At 38.6% G+C, this 20,304-nt stretch overlaps 1 protein-coding gene across 1 annotated transcript in view; it reads right to left on the bottom strand.

The window, feature by feature from the left end:
- The window catches only part of LOC135314126 (loricrin-like), a 73,408-nt gene that overhangs the window by 41,188 nt on the left and 11,916 nt on the right, over window positions 1–20,304 (bottom strand). The window contains exons 4-5 of the mRNA XM_064455784.1: window positions 19,770–19,849; window positions 77–272 (exon numbers count right to left, since the gene is read on the bottom strand). Coding sequence (XP_064311854.1) covers window positions 77–272 — 196 coding nt within the window. The 5' untranslated portion in view covers window positions 19,770–19,849. The remainder of the gene's footprint in view (window positions 1–76; window positions 273–19,769; window positions 19,850–20,304) is intronic.

The raw sequence follows: 20,304 nt of genomic DNA, 5'->3' as shown, positions 1-20,304 counted from the left end.
AAATAGGGGAATTTTGGTGGAGACTGGTAATTCTGGGAGACACAGATAAAGGTTTTCAGTCATTCAGATTATTTACCTTGGATTTCATTTCCTGGCTCAAATTTATCAAAAGATACAGCAATAAGATATGGTGGCACAGATGTCTGTGGTTCATCTTCATAGTTCGGTAACAGAGAATCACAATCAATTGAGGTATTTGTCTGTGGAAAACCAAGGATTCTGGGCAAAAATATCCCACAGAGCAAAAAAACAAAGCAGGAGCGTCTCCTCATCTGCGGAGGAAAAAGACAATGCAGTTTATAGTAACTTTTCTTTAGTAGTTTTCATGCTTGACAAATACCTGCATTTCTCCAGGGTAAGAAACAGAAGAAGCCTAGAAAGCTGGGCTTACATTGCCTTAATGTATTTTGAAGAAAATAAATTAAAATGAAATACCTACATACACTGGCAGAACAGTGCAATAAATGACACAAATATTTCCATTTCAAAATACTGAATTATTAATGGAAGTTTAAATTCTCTGGTTACATTGCAGCAATCCATTAACAGCCATGTCTGCTGCATTATGGCGTTGGACTAGAAAAGGCTTTAAACAAACTTCCACGTTGATAAGCCAGCAGATTTAGCTTAGATCCTTCGATATTCAACAACTAAGACACAATCCTTTGTCTCTCAAACTGCTTTTTGTAGATATAACCATGACTAGCACGCTGTCTTTTGTCTGCTTTGCCTACTCCCACTTCCAGGAGCCAGCCAAGAAATCTGTTGTTAATTGCCCTGGGGAACAATTGAAGTTTTTCAAAATATTTCTTTCCTGAGGGAGTTAACAAAAGCCTTCCGCAAAGTCCTTTGGAACTTCTAAGCAATTCAAAAACACTGAATTGTTTGTGCATGCTCCCTATGGGTTAAGAATAAATCATACCCAGTATGGAAATCCACAAAAATAACTAAGAGGCAGGACTGATGTCCACTCTTCAAGGATTGTCAGTGGAAAGAAAATGTATTTCTTTATAATCCCCTTGTAGTACTGACACTGCTAGTAAACCATTTCCAAGAAAGAAGGGAAACACTTCCCAGCAGTATTATCAGGTGTTTAATACCAAATTTTATGGCCCATGTTCAAAGACTCAACATTCAACCATGGCACCGCATAATTTGTAGGGCCATTACATTTTATGAATATCTCACTGTTCCAGTTACAAAAATGCTGATACAACTGTTAAATCACAAGGAGTATTTAATAACACCGTTTTTCATGCCCATCTGCTACAGGATTGCCTTGTGTGATATAATATGCTGTAACAGAAAGGATGGAGATGTTTGCTGGAGAATTTTTTTAAAGCATTTTAGAGGTTCAGTTTGTATCATCTACCTGTGTACCTTAATTTGTGCATGAATGCATAGGTTTTGTATGTGCTAATGGAATAAGTAACAGAAGGATCTGGAAGCAGCGGGGAAAAAAACTTCGGAACACAATTCCAAGCCCATGCACTTAACTCTGAACTTAAACAACTTTTTAAAAAGGCACTGAGTCAACAGATAATAAAACAGGGGATTGTGAAGTGCTGAAAGTTTTCCTATAGGAAGATGATGAAGGTTTGCATCGTGTCACAACCAGTAAGCGCAGCAATCAGGGAAGCTATATCTGCAAGTTATCGTGTCTTTAAAGCAGGTGAAGACTATCCCTCCCAAAAGTCTCATGAAAATGTCACTTAAACGGGATCCTGGTAAGTACTATGTTTTGGTATCAGTACGCTGGGCGCGGTTATCCAATCTCTCGTGACGATTTTGACATGGCCCACCCGTAATTACATTTTAAATACAGCATGTAGGTGCTATTATATTAACAGAAGTGGTAAACAGTGATTTAATAGGAACCAGTCTATGTGTTGTTGAAATCTTCATCTGACTCATGGAGAGATGGAAAAAAAATCTTTTTCTAATTAGATGTTCTATTTCAAAGCAGAGTCCTTAGCACTAGTTCAGCTGTGATTGGAAAATTGTCTGGAGCTGCACTCTGCTGTGAAAGCAAACTAGTCTGAAACCTCCTTTCCTCTTTTTCTGGCTAGAAGAGAGCCAGAAACATAAGCACAACAAGTTGAAGCACGTCTGAGATGTCTCCTCTTTGCATCAGCTCTCTGATTTAACAGTTCAAGAGCTATCCTAGCAGTCTCATCCCGCTGTCCTTTGGAACTAGCTTTGGATGGGGAAGAGAGAGGTATTAGCATCTTACAAAATTCCAAGTTCAGACTTGAGGAAGAAGCAGAAAATAATTTCCATGGAACTTGAGTTCCAATACATATTCAATGCTACCTTGCATCACAAGTTATCTTGCATCACAACTTTACCTTTTCTCCGTGAAAAATGTAAAGAAACTATAAGTAAATATTTATAAAATAGAAGCATAGGAAATTCTGGCAAATATTATTTGCAAGCTTCTAATGGGATATAATTATGAAAAATTAACTGCATCTTCAATTCCTTCATCCGATGGAAAAATTCTAATTCTTTTTTTACCTCAGATATAATCCTTTCTTCCTAAGAGCCTATGTGTACCTCATCTTTGCAGTACCTGTGCTGCTACCTGAAGAATCCTCTTCCACATTTAGTCTAACAGGACTTCAGGCCAACAATTAAATCCCTGGGCGCTAGTTAGTTAGCTACTGCGTTTGGGACTCGGGAAGAGACACTTTGGTGGTTTGCTTCTCCAGAGCCTTGGGCAAACTTCTGAATAGAGACAAAAGTTGTTTTAAAAGCCTTTAAATATAGAGCATTTAATTAATGTGATAAATTTCTGTAATTTGAAAAACACAGTCCTGGCAAGTTCACCCTGCCAACAGTTTAAGACTCAGTCCTGGATACCCCTTTCTGCTCCCATTCTTTATGAGTATTTTTCTCCTTTCTTTTCTCCTCCTAAATGCTCTTGAGGAGCCACAGACTTACTCTTTAGCCTTTGAGAAGAAATACCAGCAGCTAGCAGGCACCCTGTCCACCACACCCCCAACAACACACCTTATCGACCGAGTGCTGCTGCATGGGCATCCTCCGGTCCCTCTATGGTCAGCGGGGAAGAGCCGCGGCTGGGCAGTGCAGCTGCCCCAGCAAGATGAGAGAGAGGAGGCAGAAGGCTTAGCCAATCAGCAGCAAGGCGGGGAGCCAGCGTGGCCAATCAGGGCTAAGCATGCTTCTGCCGTGGAAATTAGGACACCGCAGGTGGGACTCTCCTGCCCAGATGGGGCGATGACAACACACACACCTCACGGGTGAATCATGCCCCCTCTGACCTTTACCCAGGCGTCGGGGATAGGTAGGGCTTCTGAAGGTCGATAACCTAAACTAGGATGTTGACCAAAATCTACAGAATCACGCCATACAAAAGACTTGCTAATATTTTATGGCCAGTTCTGGCAAAACATGCTACACTGGTCTGTTTAATTTGACCTCGCAGTATTCTGCTGTTAGTTTTTCACTTTTTTACTCCTTTCTTACAGTTGGAAAAGACACAGAAAATTCCAATCATCATAATACTGCCAAGCATTTTCTCAAAGCAAAGCATTAATGGGAAGAACCCAAAGTGATTGCATCTGACCTGCATTAAAAACTAAACTTTTTTTTTTTTTTTTTTCAGAAGCATTTTCACAAGGTCTCTGCTGAAGACTGGGAGAAGACCAAAAGCTGGATGACATATAGAATAGAGTAGAGTAGAGTAGAGTGGAATATTTGCAGTTGGAAGGGACCTACAACCATCTGTCTGGTCCAACTGCCTGACCACTTCAGGGCTGACCAAAAGTTAAAGCATGTTATTAAGGGCATTGTCCAAATGCCTCTTAAACACTGCCAGGCTTGGGGCATCAGCCGCCTCTCTAGGAAGCCTGTTCCAGTGTTTGACCACCCTCTCGGTGAAGAAATGTTTCATAATATCCAGTCTGGACCTCTCCTGCTGCAGCTTTGAACCATTCACATGCATCCGATCCTGGATCCCAGGGAGGAGAGCTCAGCACCTCCCTCTCCATTTCGCCTCCTGAGGAAGCTGCAGAGAGCAATGAGGTCACACCTCAGCCTCCTTTTCTCCAAAGCAGACAAATCCAGAGTCCTTCGCTGCTCCTCAGAGGGCTTTCCCTCCAGCCCTTTCATCAGCTTTGTTGCCCTCCTCTGGATGCATTCAAGGACCTTAACAGTATGACAGATATTTCTATTTAACCAGGAATACCAGGAAATCCATGAACCAAAGACTGTTCACAAGAACCTTCTTCAACGTCCTGATGTTTGTACACTGAAAATGTAATCAAAATTCAAAATGCTGACAGCATTTTAAGAACATTATCTATTTTTAAGATTTATTGTATTGAACTGTATTCTTTCAGTTAATCACCTTTAATTAAGGAGTAGCATTTTATTTACATTATTCTATTATGAAAGACATTACTTCCTATCTGCTACTACCCTATTAAGAGATCATAATCTTCCTTTTCTTTCTGTACCACCAAACTTACCATTGATACCAATGTCATAAAGAGTAATGAAAATGCATACTACCACAAATGCAACAGCAAACTGGCAACACCGTCAAATAAATGACCCAGTAAAGGAATGTCAACTGATTGCACTAGAAACACATAAACAAGAGATGGGATCTTACAAATGCATATACGCAAGACCTCCTGCACTGCCAGCTAGGAGATACTGAGAGGTAACCAGAGGGATCAGAACTATTACTCCAGGCTACTCGGAGCAGCAAGGAATACTCCATGAATATTTGTTTTGACAGGCAGATATATAAATGTCAGGCAATGTATTGCTGTAATCTCAGTAATATGGTTATAAAACAGCATAGATAAGACAAGCAATATGCTTATGTTGGCTGTAACACTAATAAAATACTATATTGAATAAGCTGGTAAAGACTCAGACCATGAGTTTACAACGTGAGAGTTGTAAACCTGCTTTCCCAGCTCTTACACAACATATTGCTTGCGGTTTATTTCAAAGGAACAGTATTTCCACTGAATCAAACATAGGACACAAATTCAGTATTAATTTACCTGTACTCCAGAACTGCCAGTTAAAGAAAAAAAGGCTTTTTCAGGTCTCCACACTTGAAATGACAATTTTGAGATCATAAATTAAATACCGACAGAACTAGTGGTGAATTCCTGACTCTGGTGAAACCATGATTACAAAGTTTCCTACGTACTGAAACTACTGTGCAAGTGCAGATCAGCCCTACGCTGTATGCACATGGAGTTCCCTAGTGCTTGGAATGCCTTCAGTGCATATTCCTGTGGGAATCAGAGCCACTGGTTTTTTTTTGCTGTTGTTGTTTAGATCTCTGATTGTATGGTAGCCCATATAGAGTTAGCTGCTTTTTCTTTAAAATAATCACATTAGAGTTGTGCCACCAAGGGTGAGTCAATTCATTTTAGGAAAAAGCCAGGGAACATGGAGGAGAGGCCAGAGTCCAGACCACTGAAAGGAAGGGGATCCATACTGGGCAGTGGGTGAGAATTTTAAAGGGTACATGGTGGACAAAAGGGAAGCCAGCTGCTCACCTAAGCGAAAGAGTATCTTCTTGAATAAAGGGTTGCAAACCCTGGCAGAGTTCTAGAAGTATTTTGTTTCTATTCAAAGCTGTTTAAACCAAATCAGACCAAGCAGCCTGTTTCCTTTTTCCTCATTGACACTAGGACTTCTGACTGCTTTCACGGCCCTCAACAGCCTTCCGCTTGCTCGCTGCAATTTCTGAGCCAAAGATCTGGTAACTTACATCGCAACTGGAAATGCTAGAAAGCATAACAAAGCTTCGGCTAACATCAACTTACATACCTGTATAACAAGGTAAAAGATGTGAGGGCTATTTTCATCAGGGTCTTGTATCCTTATCAAACAGCTTTGATGTTTCCAGTAGGCAGTATTGATATAGCACTGAGTCCTGGACTTTGCAGGAGAATTGACAAACTATTTGCTTGAATACCTCAGGTGTGCTGCGAGACAATGAATGATAAAACAGTAACCACTCCAAAACTATTTCAGAGAAAATGTGCATAAGTGGTCTTGCAGATATGAAGAGCTGAGATATATGTATACCATATATATCTTTTGTTGAGTACTCCAAACTGACTCTATGAAACAACAAAAGTGAGTGAGAATGGAGAGAAAGAAACTTTATTTCTTCCAAACACTATTTTCTGACAAATTCTGACAAAGCAAACCATTGTTACAGAGCATCCTTGCCTCCTCTTAAGTGCCAGCTGCCTTCCCAAGCTCTCCCTGTCCTTTTCTTAGTTTCTTCTTTGCTCAAAGAGGGAAGGCCAGGAAAAATTCCTATAAATGTTAAAAAAAAAATTTGCTTTCCTGACACCTACTTTGCCAATCAGAAGATATTTCTGTAATATCCTACATTTCATCTCCAAATGAAAGTGGTTTGCTCAGCGCACAGTTAGTGCTATTGGGCGGATGTTATCATTGCCGCAATCCTCCAGCATACTTTCTGTAGCTCGAAAGTACTCAACTGAAGTTATTTTGAAACACATTCTAGTCTAAATTTAGTGGTGAGGATTCTTAATAGGCTATGTGATTTGTATCATAATCATTATATGAAGAGATACATTTATTTACTTTTCCTTCAAAACCAGTCCTCCTTCTGCCTTATATTTGCGTGACAATATTTATACCCTATTTCCAAGGCCTTTAAGTATTGCCACATTTTTTATTTATAAGGGAACGTTATATTTCCTACGTTCAATAATTATATTTCCTCCTTAAAAATACGCCAAGATATAATACAGTAGGATTACTTACAGCTCAAAATAGCTCTAGCTGTAACTATAGTGTTGTTCTTCAGAAAAATAATATTAGATTATAACAGTACATTGTAAGAGCCGACTAAAATTTACATCATATATTTTGCACTCTTAAGGAAATATATTAAATGTACTCTCAATAAACGTGTAACTATCTGATAAGCCAGCAAACCTTTAATTTATACATTTTTTCTAGAAAAAAAATATAAAAATTATCCTTTCTTACATATTAAAAATGTTCAACTCCTTGTCTTTAATTTCTTGCCTTTGCTCATGTTAGCGCTTTGCTCGTCTGATTTAAACGCTGCCAACATTCGTGTAAGTCTGGTACTCTATAAATAACAATAAGAGTCCACACCCCGAAAGTCCTAGTTAGTTGATGTCACTGTGAGCCTCGCATGACAATTAGTGAGCAAAAAAAAGGTTTGACTTGACTACAGAAGCATAGAAAGCGAGAGATCAAATGGATTACTTCTACTGATTTTTTTTTTGCCACAGTAGAGATGAGGGAAAAAAATTCTGTGCATGGCTTATCGATGCCATACACTTACGTGCTGCTCAGGAGAGGCGCCTGACATGAACAGCGCATACAACAGCAATGGCGTATGAACATTGCATCATCTTATCTTATGCATTGTGCAAGCTAACAAATAGTATTGTCCCTATGTGCTTTTAAGGTGAGTGCTCGGGTGTGGCTGCAAACATATGCAATACTTCATATGAGCCACAGTGACTACCCTGTGTTAGTGATTTAACAGACTCTATATTCAGACTTAAGTAAATGTAAACACCTCTTCACGGAGTGGAAGGCATTACAGAACAGGGATCCCACTACCAAAATATACAGTCCAAAAGAAAACCGGAGCCTTAACATTAACAATCAAAATTCATGGTTTTCACAGTCACAGAGAAGCTAAATTGTCTCTCTTACACATCCCACCTCCTGGTATTACTGAAAAATGCTCTTGGTGTGTAATTTGTGTCTATGGATCCAGAATACTTCAAGCACAGTTGAAATAGGTTTATAGGCTATTTGTAAGTCCCTGTGGCCTAGAGGATTCACCTGTATAGTGGAGTTAATGCAATGCTTTGTGTGGTCCACTCATGAGTGAGCAGCTAGGGTTCATTAAAGTAAGCTTAGCTTTAGAGCTTCTACCAATCTGACAGTACTGGGTCAAAAATACTGTAGCTACATGCTACAAAACACTGAGTGCTATAAACTCGCTTTGCTGATGCACTCTCATTCATTCAAAAATTTTGATTGCTTAGGCTAATTGAGTTTTGGCTAATTTGAGAGAAACATTGTTGCATGTCCATAACTGATACCCACAAAATCTGCCCTACTCTAGGGTCAGACAACGCACAGATTTGGTATTAATAAGCAGAGCTGCAGCTTATGAGTTTCTTTCAATCTCCTAGGCCAAGAGGGAGACGCTCGCAGTAGTGGACATTCCTTTGGACTTCAAAATAAACACTTGGAATCCACTTCTTTGAAACTGTAACTAAAGGCTGTTTATTACTTATCTGTATGTCAATCTGTACAAGGATGTTCTTAGGTAAGAGAATGCGATTATAGCTTGGGGGGCTCTCAGGTTCATCATTTATAGAAGCCCAAAAGCAGCCATCATAGAAAGAGGCATACTTTTCTGATAGGCAGAGAGGTTGTCTACTTTTGCCTAACAACGTGTGCACAACCACTTGAATACAAAAGCATAAAGGAAGCAGAGGAAAGAGGGAAGGTATGATGGGCTCATGTGGTTTCTGCTAATATCAGATTCTCAAGCAACAGCCAATTAACAATACATTTTCCAGGACATGATCAAGAAGGTATTTGGTATTGTACAGGTTTCCAGCAATAAATAATATCACTTCCACCTCGACTTTTCTATTTGTCTCTGAACACGCCTTGCAAGCAGTAGTGAAGTAATCCCCACAGCTCCTTCTGAGGCAGGGAAGGATTATTATTTGTACCTAAATCTGCAGATGAGGAAACCAAGTCACAAAGGGATTAAGTGACTCGACCAAGGTCATATAGAAAGTCTGCTGCCACTCATGCTATGCGTCAGTCCTTGTCAGCACTCAGTGACACTCCCTGAAAAGTTCACTCAACCCCTTTCTCTGCATAGGCCAGCATCTTTAAGGTTTCATAAGTATCATCTTCCACCCTATCCTCGACTGGAAGAAGAAAACTCATCAGCCCAAGTCAGAGTGAGGCTGAGCATGGTCCCCAGTTAAGGGCTTTCCTGCTGTTCCATGTAGGACTGTCAATTATGTCCAGGATTCTACTTTATTTTCACTTCTGTCAGGAATGCCTCCTAATGGACTCCTCTAACTTAAAACTATGCAGCTATGCAGGATAATATTGCTCAAACAGACCACACAATAAATGCATGCAGTAATTATTTTCAAAGATACATACCTATTCCTCTCAGAACACACACAGGACACAAACCTCCCAATTTCTACTCCTGCTCTTAAAAAAAGCCACCTTCCTCTCTACACAATATAAATCAGCTCAAAGTTTCATACAATTCATGTCGTACTATATGTGTGTATATATAGGCCTACAGACAGTTCACAAATAACATAATACGTCTTCTACGGATGCTGTTATACTATGGATGGAAATCTCTAAGTATATAATTCTTATAGCAAAAAATAGCAAGAATAATCTTAAAATATTAAAACCCACATGCTGAAGTGTTTAACTTTTATAGCAACTTTCCAACCAAAATCTCTGATGCATTTTTATGTGTAAACATTTATGTGATACCATTAACATATTATTATTTCATGTGTGTTTGTGTATCAGAATAGCTAGTGTACTTAGTTTGGGTGATGTCTTTGGGTGATGAAAAACTTAAGTGCACATCATGTCCCTTTCTTCTTGCTGGTAAAGCAGAAACCTGAGCTTCATCTTAGATCTTCAGTTCAGGAGGAAATTTCCTCATATCTTCCTCACATTAATTCTTCTGCTCCTGAATTTGAAAAAACACCCTGAATCTCTTGTTTCAAAGTTTCAAAGCTCTACTTTGTGCACATAACAGTGGAATAATGTTTGGGGTTTTTCTTTTACTGTTTAATAGTTTGTTAAATTATACACTTTGACATTTCAAAAGACCCTGATAAAACAAAGACCTTTTGTAATTTAATTGACTTTTAACTTACATTATGTTAATTTGCATTTCATATGCAACTTAGGAAACAGTCTTTCAACTGAATGGCAGTCTTTTTGTAAGATCAGCATGGCAGACAATAAATAGAGTAACCAACTCTGTGAAGTAAAGAAATAGCCAATGTGAATTTGGGGGGATTGTGGTTAACCCATGAGAAGTTAGCTGTGTTGGAAGGGGAAAGAGAAAAACTGCTGAAATCCCGCTTCCCCTCCCTCACCTTCTTCAAATTCAGGTCTAGGATTCTTGCATTCTTTATAACCTGTCTCTATTTAAAAGCAATCCTATACCAAGAATAGCTCAGTCCCTCCATTATATTAGTAAAAAAGAAGCAGAGCTGGTCTTGGTTTTTTCTTTCACTGATTCAGTAATCCACTTTTCAGTTCATGCATTAGTAGTGCTGCTTCATAACCAGGAGTGCCTTTTCTTTGAGGACAGAAAGAGTCCTTTTGTAAATGAAGGAATAGGCAGGAGAGCTGGGGGAGCTGCCATCTATTCCTTGCTCTGTCACAAATTTCCTGTGTGACTCTAGCAAGTCATTAATCTCTATATGCCTCATCTAGAAAATGGGATAATGATATTTAACTATTCCATTGGGAGGCTTAATGGTTGTGAAATGTGCTGAGCTCCTTGGATGGAAGGAAGCTGCTGTCAGAGTAAACAGTAATAGTGTGATTACATTTGGTGGGGAGGTTTTAGGAGAGTCACTCTGTAATATCAATATCACAATTCTGCATTACACAGAGAAGCCTAGCCGATCAAGTGAGTTACTTATGGAGAAATTTGTGTTTTACTTCACTTGTGCTATCTATGCATACTGTCTGGACCCCAAAGTCAAGAAGAATTGTTAACACCCAGTAAGCCTGTGGAAAGAGATACCTTCTTTAGAGAATGACACATCCTTTCTCTAGTCTTAGAATCTAACTACCAGCATCAGCCTACAAAAGATTTAAAAACATGCCTACAGGCTTTGAAATCTGCTACAGACTTGTAAATCCCACCATGTGACAGATCAAAGTCATAGACAGTGGCACAGATACTAGTTCCTTATTGATTTTTCCTCTGATATTCTAAAAAACAATGGGTCTTGAACTAATGTATCTGGCATTCACATATTCTTAAATGGGAATGCAGCTATGGATTCTGAACAAATTTGTGAAAAAATATCTAATTCAGTCAGTCAGTGGGAACCACAGAAGCTGAGAATCTCTAAAAAAACCACATCACCTTTTTTTGGAACTTCTCTATGGATGTAGGTACCTAATGTTAGACACACATACTTGGCAGTTCTAACTTTCCAAAGCCTCACCTCCCTCCAGTGTCCCATCCTCACCCTCCTTCTCATCAATATTTCCTGGTTTTAGGTTTTTTCTAGGTTTATATTCCTTTAATTGAGAAGAGGACGTGACATCAAATACTCTTCTATACTGCTTTTGGCCAGCATAACATGAAAAATGTCATGACTATCTCCTACAACCTCAAACAAGTCATGCTGTCAAAATGACTGGCAACTTATTTTTGGGCAACTTGAAACTCATGCTTCTGCATCCACCACAGCAATCCTCATTTCATTTGTGATAAAGGATTAATACTGGTCACCTAAATCCTCTGTGATGTTTTAATGTTGGTAAAATGTCGATGAACATGTGTTGTTTTTCTCTTCAAATTAAAAGGTCACCTGAAGAAAATAGATCTGTTTATACACACTGTTTGTAAATACCTAATACCCCATTACTGACACCTTAAAAAATTCTTGATGTCCACAGCCAGTACCTTGACTACAGGAAATAACAAGCCACTTTTTCACTCGAAAAAGAAACTTAATCAGGCATTCGCTTTCACCAAATGCATGTTACTAAATAACGATGAATTAGAACAGTGTAACATAATAGAGAAAACAATGTGTAAGAGACAGAGAAAACCATCGTACCACCGTCTACAGAACACGTCCTCAAAGGTAAGGCATGGCTTTCATGGGATTACTAGGAATGTTATTACAATCATAGCAGGCATAGCCTTCTAATGGTAGTCATGCTAGCATTGGTCCCATCTAATCCATTCAATTCACAAGTCTTTAGGAATGTAACTCAATTTTCTCTAGGAAACATTAGCTGGCCACAAGAGATCCGGATTTCAGAAAAAAATATGAGATCTTGGGACAAACATGAAGTTCACATATTGTTCTGTCAAACACAGGGCAACTAGCTAGCTAACCAATGTTCAAGATTTCATTACACCATTTTGCAACCCCTCCACAACAACACAGCTGAATAAGGAACCTCTCCCAGCCAAGTCACATTTCATGGTTTCATATCTTAAAGATCAGGAGATTCTGCAACATCACACTAGTGTCTATTGAACTGCCGGAACAACTTTTCGTTGGAAAGTGAGCAATTCTGAGTGAAGCCAAAAGACATCATTTAAATACATTAGTAGGTAGCTGCCCTTTTGAGTCCATCACCAGATGACCCAATTTGTGTCAACCCAAGTAAAACAAAAGACCAGTTATGATACATAAGTGGCCAGAACTCATGTAGCGGGTCAACAGGTTAAAATATTCATCCTGCAGCCAGCACCTTGTGAAACACACATAAAATTATTAGTTGAAGTCCCCAAAAGAAGAAAAAAATTACCATTTACTGTAGTAATTTTCAAAAACGCAATCACAGATGAGTGTGGAAATAGGAATTGGTAACAGAGGACCACTGTGGTTGTTTCTGCTTGGCAGTATCTGAATAATGCAAATTCTGTTAGTAGCAGTACCTGAAGTAGATGACAAATTACGAGTTGTTATTATTATGTTAAGGTTACAAATTGGACGTAGGAATACCTGAATGCACTCCTGTTCTCTTACTGTTTTCTGCCTGTGTCTGTGCTCTGGTAAGACTTTGTGACAAGAATAATTTTAATATATATTGTCTTCTAAAGCGCTCAGTACAGACCTTTGTAAGACAAACCATAGCAGATATGCTACAGGAGACAGCTTTAAACCTCTGAAAACTCTTGGGTTAACTTTACTTCAAATTTTAAAAGAAGAAGCATTCACCTGTTTTGCAGATTGCTGAAAAATAGATGTACTGTGATAAAGGCCTACCCAACACCTAGAACTGATCATCCACTAAAGCTGGGGCTTTTCTAGTATGTGTTTATACTCTAGCATCTGTGAGTTTAAAGTTAAATCGGGGCACATAAGTTCCAAATATTGACTTCCAGCAAAAGGAATGCAGTAACCACACTATAAGCTGATCTCACTGACAGGCCCATACAAATCTTCACTTGCTTATAACAACACAGAGATTTACAGCTGTGAATGAGCCCTACTTTTAACTCAGAAGGCAGCGTCTGCCAGCAGGACCTAACACTCAGTGGAGAAAAATGTGAGCTTGGCATGACTAAGGTAGGCATTAGAAGATGTACAGCTGGGAGTGGATAAACTGGAATGGGCAAGGTCGAGAGTATTAAAATTTGGCCTATTTCTTCTACTGAAATGCTCAGTGAAGGATTGTACAAGGACAAGGTACCATATAGTTGGTATGTAAAAACTAATGAAAATAAACCACTCTTCAAAAAGAGTGTTAGGAAGAAGAATGTGTATGACAAGTTCATGCAAATTAGGAATTAAGAATATTTAGGAAAATGTGAAGAGGTATTTAAAAACACTAAAGGAAGAAGTTACAGTTACTTATTTTCCCACAGATCTTGCTCTTGATATGTATTTGGCAATATGGGTGGAAAAAAAGGATATAATATTGTATATCGTGTTCAGCTCACTCTCAAACTCCCCAGTTGATTTTCTTTCCATCTGATTTGAACCGTGTGAAATTATAAAGGACATACCGTACCATGCAGCTACACAAGCTACCGTGCCAAGACTGCAGAGCTCTCAAATTGCACAAACTCTTGTGCCTTGCTAAGAAGGTAGGAGCATATAATAGTTGAAACAAGGAAAGTAAAAGGGCAGAAAGGGAGCCAGAGGAGCAAGTCCTCCACTGGACTGAGCCCCCAAAGTAAGAACTGTAAACAGTATGGATTTCCAGTTTAACGTTTTCAAAGCTTCACGTGTGAGTGACCCTGAAGTAGCTCTAAAGGACTGAGAGGAATACTAACCACTACCTTCAAATGCAGCTCTTTCCCATTCAGCTTTTGGTAAGAGCAATGAGAGGTCTTTGAACGTCATAAGCTTTCTATTTGCTCCCCATATAAACCCCTCATTCAGACAGTTACATGAGCGAGTCATAGGTAACCGGCAAAATGATCAATGGCCCAGCTACCCTCTGAATGAAATTTACTCCTTTTTCCTACATGAATATTAAATGTTTAATGGGTAACTATAGGAAGATTATAATTTCAGAGCATAAAAATTAACTTTCATTATAACTCATATTTGTAATATATGGTGTTAATAAGTTTTGAGTGGAAAAATTAACTTTCTTTATAATTCATACATGTAATAAACCTCAAATTGTAATGTTTATGTTTATGTGGTTAGCTGCAAGGTACCTAAAGTTTTATACATTCCTAATTTTTACTTTGAAAGTGTTTAAGTGTCTTTTAATTGTAGAGGGCCACTTTGTTGGAAGGGTGTAACCCAAAGTTCAAGGGCTGACACTGACTGGTGTGGTGATGACTTGGAGCTCTAGGGAACTGGGACGTCCCTCAATTTATATTGATGCCAGTTAAGACACATCACAGACTTTTCTGGCCTCTTGGCTGGTGGTAACCTTGATTCTTATTCCCTCGCTACAGAAACACAAGCTAGTTAGGATATATGTGTTCCTCAGTATGCTGCAGCAGCTTCACACAAATGAAGTCGAAAGCAGAAGAAAAAAAAAAAAACAGAAAAAAAATTATTTGAGCAACACAGTATTGTCAATTCTCGTGATTCAATAACAAGTTTCTTTAGGGCCAGAAGAAAAGTTATTACATAGGAATATCTGCTTCCTTTTTTCACTCTAATTATGAAAAAAAAAAATACTGAAAACATCATCTCTGTTTTAAATACTGAGAATAATGATGATTATTTTTCGAACCTCATAGCTCCATATGGTTGAATTTGCAGTCCTGGATCTAATCTCCGTGCATTTGCTTTTCTAGCTGAAGGGGAGACTCTGCTGCTGTAGAAACCCCTCACACCAAAAATGAGATTGGACCAGAAGGTAACATTCCCTTAGCTTTGGCTTAGGATGTTAAAGATGCCACAGCTATTGATCTATAATGCTGCTTGTGGAAATGACAAACTAGACTTCCTGTAAGAGGTTGAGAGGGACCTTTCACAGCATTAAGTAACAATTTCTTAGAACTGCTAATATGTTTAAGAAATGCTAATAATAGTAAATTAGAGCAGTGTTTTCCACTTACCGCTATAACAGGAAGCATATGTTCAAATGTCTTCAAGACACAAACTTCTAGGTAGGGTCTTACTTTAATCAGAGCCTTTTGACCCTCTTCTTGATATCAGAAATCTTGTGGAATAAAGCTTTTTGAACTTTTGGGTAATACAAGACCTAGATGCTCTACACAGGCTGCAGCATTGCTAAGCCAGACATTTTCCACTGCAGTGAAAAGTTTGGAACAGGGTGCAACCATGAGTATACTACTGCAACATGGGAGCAGGTTTAATAGTCAAAGTCCTAAAGAAATACTGGTCCAGTACTACCCTGATTTTCTATCTAAGCAAACACAAATGGTGGATAACAACTGACATAGGCTCCGAAATCAGAAAAAGAGCAGAAAGATGGGAGATGGCTGAAAATCACAATTATGTAAGTCTCAGTCTCCAGTATTTAACAAGCACAGCAACCCAGAAACTAAAATGGAAAGTGTAGCATTCGTGGCATTCTGATTCCAAATAGCCACAGCTATTTATTTTGAGAGAGAATACAGAAAGAGGTGGGAGGGATTTGTGAGGGAGCTGAGGGAGTGCTCTGTGTTTCACCATATCCTGTTTTGAACAGTTTCATTAGGCTTACCCTACAATTAATTTTAGGAACAGATTCGCAGCACCCTAAGGATATCTACTCTTTCCTGGCTCTGTGCTCCAGAAGCACACACTAAACTGATGATAATTCCAGACCACAAACTTCTTCCAAGCTTATCAGCCATCAATAAAACAAATTATTTGTTGCATTTCAAAGTTCTAGATGATAGCATTAATCTTGAATTGGACTGTTGGGGAGCTGGTAACACACCTTAGTAACCTGAGTTACTTCCTACTTAATGACCTATGACCTGCTGATATTATTTTGAAGCTTAGAATGAGAAAAAAATCAAACCTTTTAAGAAATTTTTCAGCTGACATGCAGAAAACCAGTGGATCCTACAAAACTGAAGCACTAAAGAAGAATGAATATTAAAAGCATAGCATATACTATATGAGGGCCTACTGTAATTTTCATTAACAAGATTAAAACTCATAAACTATCTGTAGAGCACATTCAGCATATTGGAAATACTAGGACCAAATTTGTAAGTTCAGAATCTACAGTTATTTCTCAGAATATTTTTCCTATCAAAATTTTCTTCTAAAGAATAATAAAAGTTTGAATTGAATGTGAGAGAAAATATATCATTAACTGAGATGAAGTTTTAAGTAGCTGTTTTTTCCTGGTACTGAATAAAACCAGGTTCCTAAAAATGAAGCTTGGGAACCAGTAACAGCAATGTCACTGATAGTACCAGCAATGGTAATTATCCTCTCCACTTGCAAGCATATCAAAATGATACCTAGTGTTATGAAAACAGGAGGGTGTCTGCTTCAATCTGCCTGCTAATCTAGGTGAGGGACCCTTCTTTGCTCAGAAATAATGGGACAGGAGAGGTGTGGATACACTTATATATGCAAAGACGACTATTTATTTGTATGGCCTGGGAAACAAGAATTTAGGTGTGACAGGCTTAAGCAATGCCTATTATTGTTTCTGCAGGTAGCTTGCTCCACTGAAATCAGTCCTGTGATAATTATGTCCAAGGCCTTGATTGGGTGGCATTGCATCATAACTCCATTTTCAACTTTATACCCGAACCATTTTTGCAGTTCCCAATATATTCACCCCAAAGCACTTGCCAGTTATATGATGGCAGGAAACGTACTTTAAGAAAATGATGAGGAAGAACAGAAAGGACACAGGAAGAAGCAGGCAATGCTGATCAGCAGCGCTGCACATGGCAGGCTTATTCTCTATTGATAAACTATGAGAAGTCTGATGCATATCAATATCTGAATATGGTTAGATTGGTAACCGAAAAGGACAATGATTGTTTCATCTCCATTTATTCATCTTTTTTCAAGCAGCAGAATAGAAGACTTGCTGGGTGGCTCAACTAATGTCTAACGATGCAGATTTCTCAGTGACTTGGAACTAGAGTTATTTCTTGGATGTGAGCTACTTTCACATTTTAGGCACGAGTACGTCTTAGCAGAGCTAAGATTTACTATTGCTGGCAGACAATAATTTCCTTAGATCCTCAGCTTGTGAGCTACTTCTAGATTACCCAAAGGGACATACATTACTATGCAAGAAATCATATACTAACACTAATCTGACATATTCTTAAAACCAGTGTATAAAATGATCAGCAGGAAATACAATTTCTAACTGTATCTTCGCCAATCTTTCAGAAGCCAAAGAGAACTGAAACATATAGACTTTTTTTTTCTATTTACAGTAATTACTATTGGATTACTTCCAGAATTTTTGATGCTCAGAACTACAACATTACAGGATCTAACTTAACATTTTTAAAAGATGATCATTTAGATGGTCATCTGTATGACAGTGCAGATCTTGTCATACAAATGCAGCAACTGGAACTGCAGAGGAAAGAATAAATGAAGAAAATGTTTTTGTTATGGCCTTCTTTCTCAGAGAAGAATTCCATTTTCATCACAGTAACTATGACTTTTTAGAAAAAAATATAGAAACAAAATAACAATTACAACAGAGTAGTCCAAGAAAGACAGCATCCAGAAAAGGTCTGGTCATACATTAGAGATTCTGGGAATAATGCTATCATTGTTACCTGGTTACTTCTGATAAATTAGTTATGCTAGCTTCATTGTTTTAAAAGAAACAATTACCAGTAGAATTTGTAGCCTTAAAAATCAAGGAGATTCGTAAAGGTGCACCTACTCCTAAAAGCATCAGTAGCTTAACTTGAGCTTAATTAACTAAGAATTTAGTAAAGAGCTATTGATAATTGCAGTACAAAGAATGTGAATGTGATCATCTAAAAAGACAGTCCCTATCACTCCTGTTCTCAGAAGTCCTGAAGAAGTTGAAAAATTTACCTGAAAATTGAAAAAATCTCCCTCATGACCTAGTCTGCCTGCCTTGGATTGGATGAAGGAAATATGTTTTGTAAATCTGAGTGTAGATTAAGAATTCCAAATACCAAAGACTGAGCAAAAGCATTTTGAAAAATTTGTTGGACAAACCCAAAAACTGTGTCACTGTCAAGTAATACTTCTGACAAAAAGGTAATGAGGAGATTTTAATGATCCAAAATGCAATCTGAGAACGTGAACAGCAATCCAGAATAGACAGCTGATTAGGACAGCTGGATCTCAGACTGTCCTCCTGATTCCAAGCAAAGTCTGGCTGTACCTATACTAATCCTACAGTTCAGGCCAGGAGTACACTTTCACAGCACTCCCGAAGCGCTCATATGCTTTATTTTAGCAAAATCTATCTTATTCTGTTTTTTAAAATGCTCTTCACAGCTCTCATTCCAGTGCATCTAGCCTAAACTGTGCTCCATTCTGCCAGATCCACAAGGTCCTTATTTATGCTGAGTCAGCATCCCTCACTAACTGTTCACTCTCTATTTTATTAAGAGGCAGCTCTCATACCATATCAAGAAGGAATCTTCTAAGTGTAAATTAAATAATTTTTGGTGGTAATCTATTTCCATGTTTTGTGTGAGTGTAAATAACTTCTCACATATTTTGGAGTCTGGAAGTTGCTTCATTCGTTGATCTAAAATAGGTTGGGTTTTGTGTCTTAGACACAGAGCAAAAGATTTCTCTCATGTTTTTTTGCCAAAGGCTATTGCTGAGCTACAGTAAGTGGGTAACATGGAGATGCTGCACACACCTGTTGGGCTAAATTCCCACTAGACTGACTAATCTAAAGAGGTTTTAATTTCACTGGATAATTAACATTTTCAAGCACTTAGACTCTTTAAATATGTAAAAATAAAAAGACATCTATTAAATAGAAAAAAAATTATGTTTGTGATCGGGGTAGTAGGCTTACTGGAGCAAGGGTTATGACTGCTTATGTCATCATACCCAACACAAGAACACCTTCTTGGGTCTTCTAGGTATTGTTTTAATACAAATATCATAACATCCTGATAGGGAGTTGGAAGGCACAGGAGAAACCCACGAAAAAGCTGTTTGCCTATGGCCTTTCTCAGTAGAACCAGCTGATCCCTATCATCCAATATTCAGAGATCTCCTCCAGATGTGCCAGGACTGGGACATGTGTCTTAGCACTCAGGACTTGTCAGTCAATCAGAGTCTAGAGAGTTCCAAAGGCATTCCCTGACTGTTTCCCAAGCCCATCCTTTCACTCTGCATAGCAGTGAGAAGTCACCGCAGGATGTGTTCTCATGGTGATATGTCACCAGGGCTGCACCGAGTTTTCACTTTCAAAGGCAGAAGCAGGTGAAGTCCCACCCCTTCAGCAGCTAACCCTATAAGGAATACTCAGGTAACAATTTCTGTTCAGTATTCTTAACATTTTTTCATGAGGAATTTGAAATCTCTCCACTGTAAGGAAAAAAAACAACTTACTTTCTATAAGGTCAGTTCCCCGGAGCTGGAACAACATCTTCCATTTTGTTTCAAAATACTAAGCATGCCTGGAATCACATCTGAAATAAATAGAAGTGCAGTAGATTTAGTATAGCTACATTTTCAGGCACACCTATACTCACCAGTCTGCAACTGATTGGGATAGAGTCTGTTAACGCCTACCGACATCATCCCCCAAATGCCCACCAATTCATCCTCAAAACAAAAGCATGTGGCTTCTGTTTGGCATTCCCTTTGCATGGCAATAGATTGAAGTGCAGTAATGGATAAAATTTGGAGCAGGTAAAGCCTCAGAACAGCTAATATATCATACATGCTTTGTAGTGTGCGTAGCTGTAGAGCCTGATTTGCCAAGACCACTCGTTACAGATAGCATAATATCAGACAAACAACATAGGGGCTGAAGACGAAACATTTCTACTGAGGCCTCTTAGCCTTTCCTTTTGACTTTTTCTTCTTCACTCTTGATCACTTTCCTACAGCATCACTGACTCCTCCATCAGACAGGGCATGG

Source organism: Phalacrocorax carbo, chromosome 6 (genome assembly GCF_963921805.1).
Source record: "Phalacrocorax carbo chromosome 6, bPhaCar2.1, whole genome shotgun sequence".
NCBI classification, from domain to species: domain Eukaryota; kingdom Metazoa; phylum Chordata; class Aves; order Suliformes; family Phalacrocoracidae; genus Phalacrocorax; species Phalacrocorax carbo.
The sequence above is the reverse complement of the archived record's forward strand: the minus strand, read 5'-3'. Positions and strand labels throughout refer to the sequence as shown.